At 47.0% G+C, this 2,406-nt stretch overlaps 1 protein-coding gene across 1 annotated transcript; it reads left to right on the top strand.

The window, feature by feature from the left end:
- Positions 1-1,189: 1,189 nt before the first annotated feature.
- On the top strand, positions 1,190-1,618 carry LOC148714943 (uncharacterized). The gene has a single exon (XM_088714755.2). It carries the CDS (start codon positions 1,190-1,192, stop codon positions 1,616-1,618), a length of 429 nt encoding a protein of 142 aa, XP_088570881.2.
- The last annotated feature ends 788 nt before the right edge of the window (positions 1,619-2,406 follow it).

Here is a 2,406-nt window from a genome sequence, read left to right as displayed (position 1 = left end):
TTCGGAGCGGCTCGGTGGAGCGTGAGATTGGCACCAGGGGGTGCGTTGGCTCAGTGGAGCGGCTCTTCGGAGAGTTGTATTGGCACTTCGGTGTAACCATGCCACTGGGTGATGTGGCCGTAGTCATGCGGTTGAGTTATTTTAAGTCTCGGATCGGGTTTACGGGTTATCGTGTGGATTTTTGGATTCATGAGTTTGAACTGCTTTTCATATGCATCATGACATGTTATATGATGACTTTATTGCATGATGTTGCCTACTGAGCTGTTAGCTCACTCCTACTATTTACATTTTTGCAGGTGATGACATATGATTATAGGAATTACGGGATGGAGTGATCATGATGTATTTAGCTAGTAGATATTGACTTTTCTTTTGACATATGTATATGTAGACATTTGATATGAAAGTTGGAATTTATCTTCATTTAGTTATTGATGGTTGATCTGATTTGTCTGCCTTGCGTGTCTGCGGGGTCTGCCCTGCAGTTGCGCGGCGTCTGCTCGTGTCCCGGGCCCCGGGTTCAGGGCGTGACAGATTTATTGGTATCAGAGCCAGGTTAAAGATCACTAGGGACATTAAAACAGAATTATAATGAATATAATAATAAATAATAATAATTGATGAAAAAAACCTTAGGAATATAGGGACACGTGAAGAAATGAGAGTGGGGTAGGAAATCTTAGGGTGGATGGATATAACCCTAATGTTGTGTTATTTGTGCATGTATCAAAAAAAAAACTTAGGAATATAGGGACACGTGAAGAAATGAGAGTGGGGTAGCAAATCTTAGGGTGGATGGATCTAACCCTAATGTTGTGTTATTTGTGTATGTATCAGCATGCCACCCCGCCGTGCACGTGTGGCATCTCGCCGCCTGATCGAGACTATCGGAAGTGATCCAGCCACTTCTCATCTGACTAAGAGAGTTCAGGAGGACGAGACTGATCAGACGGTACTGGATAGACCAGATTATGGCCAGGAGAGCAGGATGGGAGGACCGACCCAGGTGTTGGAGCTGATTAGAGAGGTTGTTGGGTTAGTTCGGCAGCAGAGGGAACCACAGCAGCTATTTCCCTCTGCTAGTTCTTCAGATCAGGGGAGGAGTATAGCAGAGTTCAGGAAGTTGGCTCCTCCGGCCTTCAAGGGAACTACCAATCCCTAAGAGGCCGAATGTTGGATAGATGAGATGGAGAAGGCCTTCAGGGCCATGGGTTGTACTGAAGAGGAGAAGATCAGATTTGCCACCTATATGCTTCAGGACCGGGCTCATCATTGGTGGGAGTCTGTGGAGAGGACCATGATGCAGGATGCAGGATCTGTGACCTGGCCGAGATTTCGCATGGCTTTCAACTCCAAGTATTTCCCTTCCAGTCGTATCAGGGAGCTGGAGAGGGAGTTTCTGAGCCTCTCTCAGGGGAGTATGATTGTGGAGGACTATGAGGCTGAGTTCGATAGACTGTCCTATTTTGCACCATCTCTTGTCCAAGACCCTAAATTTAGGATGAGGAGATTTGAGGAAGGACTGAGGCTTCGCCTGCGTCAGGGTTTAGCTGTTGTTCACTCGACTGATTATGATGATCTAGTTAACAGAGCTAAAAATATGGAGATCATCTAGAAGGAGACACAGGATGCTCAGAAAGGGAGGTCGAAGAGGATCAGGGACTTTGATTCTGACGGTGAGCGGATCTGCGCCGACCTATGCAGTTCCTTCCAGGAGCTGGGCAGCGAGTTCCACATGGGACGACTGCACCGGATCGCAGGAGGATATCAGGAGTGTGCTTTAAGTGTGGCGAGACTGGACATAGAGCTGTTGAGTGTCTTCAGACACGGCCTGGTGCTGGGGCATGTTTCAGATGTGGTCAGCAGGGCCACCGGATAGCTGAGTGCCCTCGACTCAGACTGTTTCTGGAGTTTGTTTTGGGTGTGGTCAGCCGGGCCACAGGATTTCCAGTTGTCCTCGTACTGGATTTGCGCAGAGGCAACCGAGTTCTGTAGCTCCTAAACGACAGACTTCCTTCACTTCAGTATAGGTTACTCAGTCGGCTATCCCCATGCAGCAAAGGGGAGGAGGGACGAGTCTATGAGTTGACTCAGCAGGATGTTCAGGCATCCAACACTGTAGTGACAGGTACACTGTTGGTATCTTCCACTTATGCTTATGTGTTATTTGATTCTGGTGCTACGCATTCTTTTATCTCATCTTCATATGTGCATAAGTGTGATTTACACTACTCTTCCGTAGAGAGGGAATTATGCATTAGTACTCCAGCTAGGGGTACGATGACAGTTAGTCAGATCTACATTTCCTGTCCAGTACTAGTTGAGGGTAGAGATTTGAGAGCTAATTTGATTGTTATGAATCTGCATAACTTTGATGTAATCTTGGGTATGGAATGGTTGGCT

This window comes from Phoenix dactylifera, chromosome 3 (genome assembly GCF_051530095.1).
Source record: "Phoenix dactylifera cultivar Ajwa chromosome 3, Ajwa_hap1_PhDact_Kaust_v1.1, whole genome shotgun sequence".
NCBI classification, from domain to species: Eukaryota; Viridiplantae; Streptophyta; class Magnoliopsida; order Arecales; family Arecaceae; genus Phoenix; species Phoenix dactylifera.
Note: the sequence above shows the minus strand (reverse complement) of the source record. Positions and strands in the feature narration are given on the sequence as shown.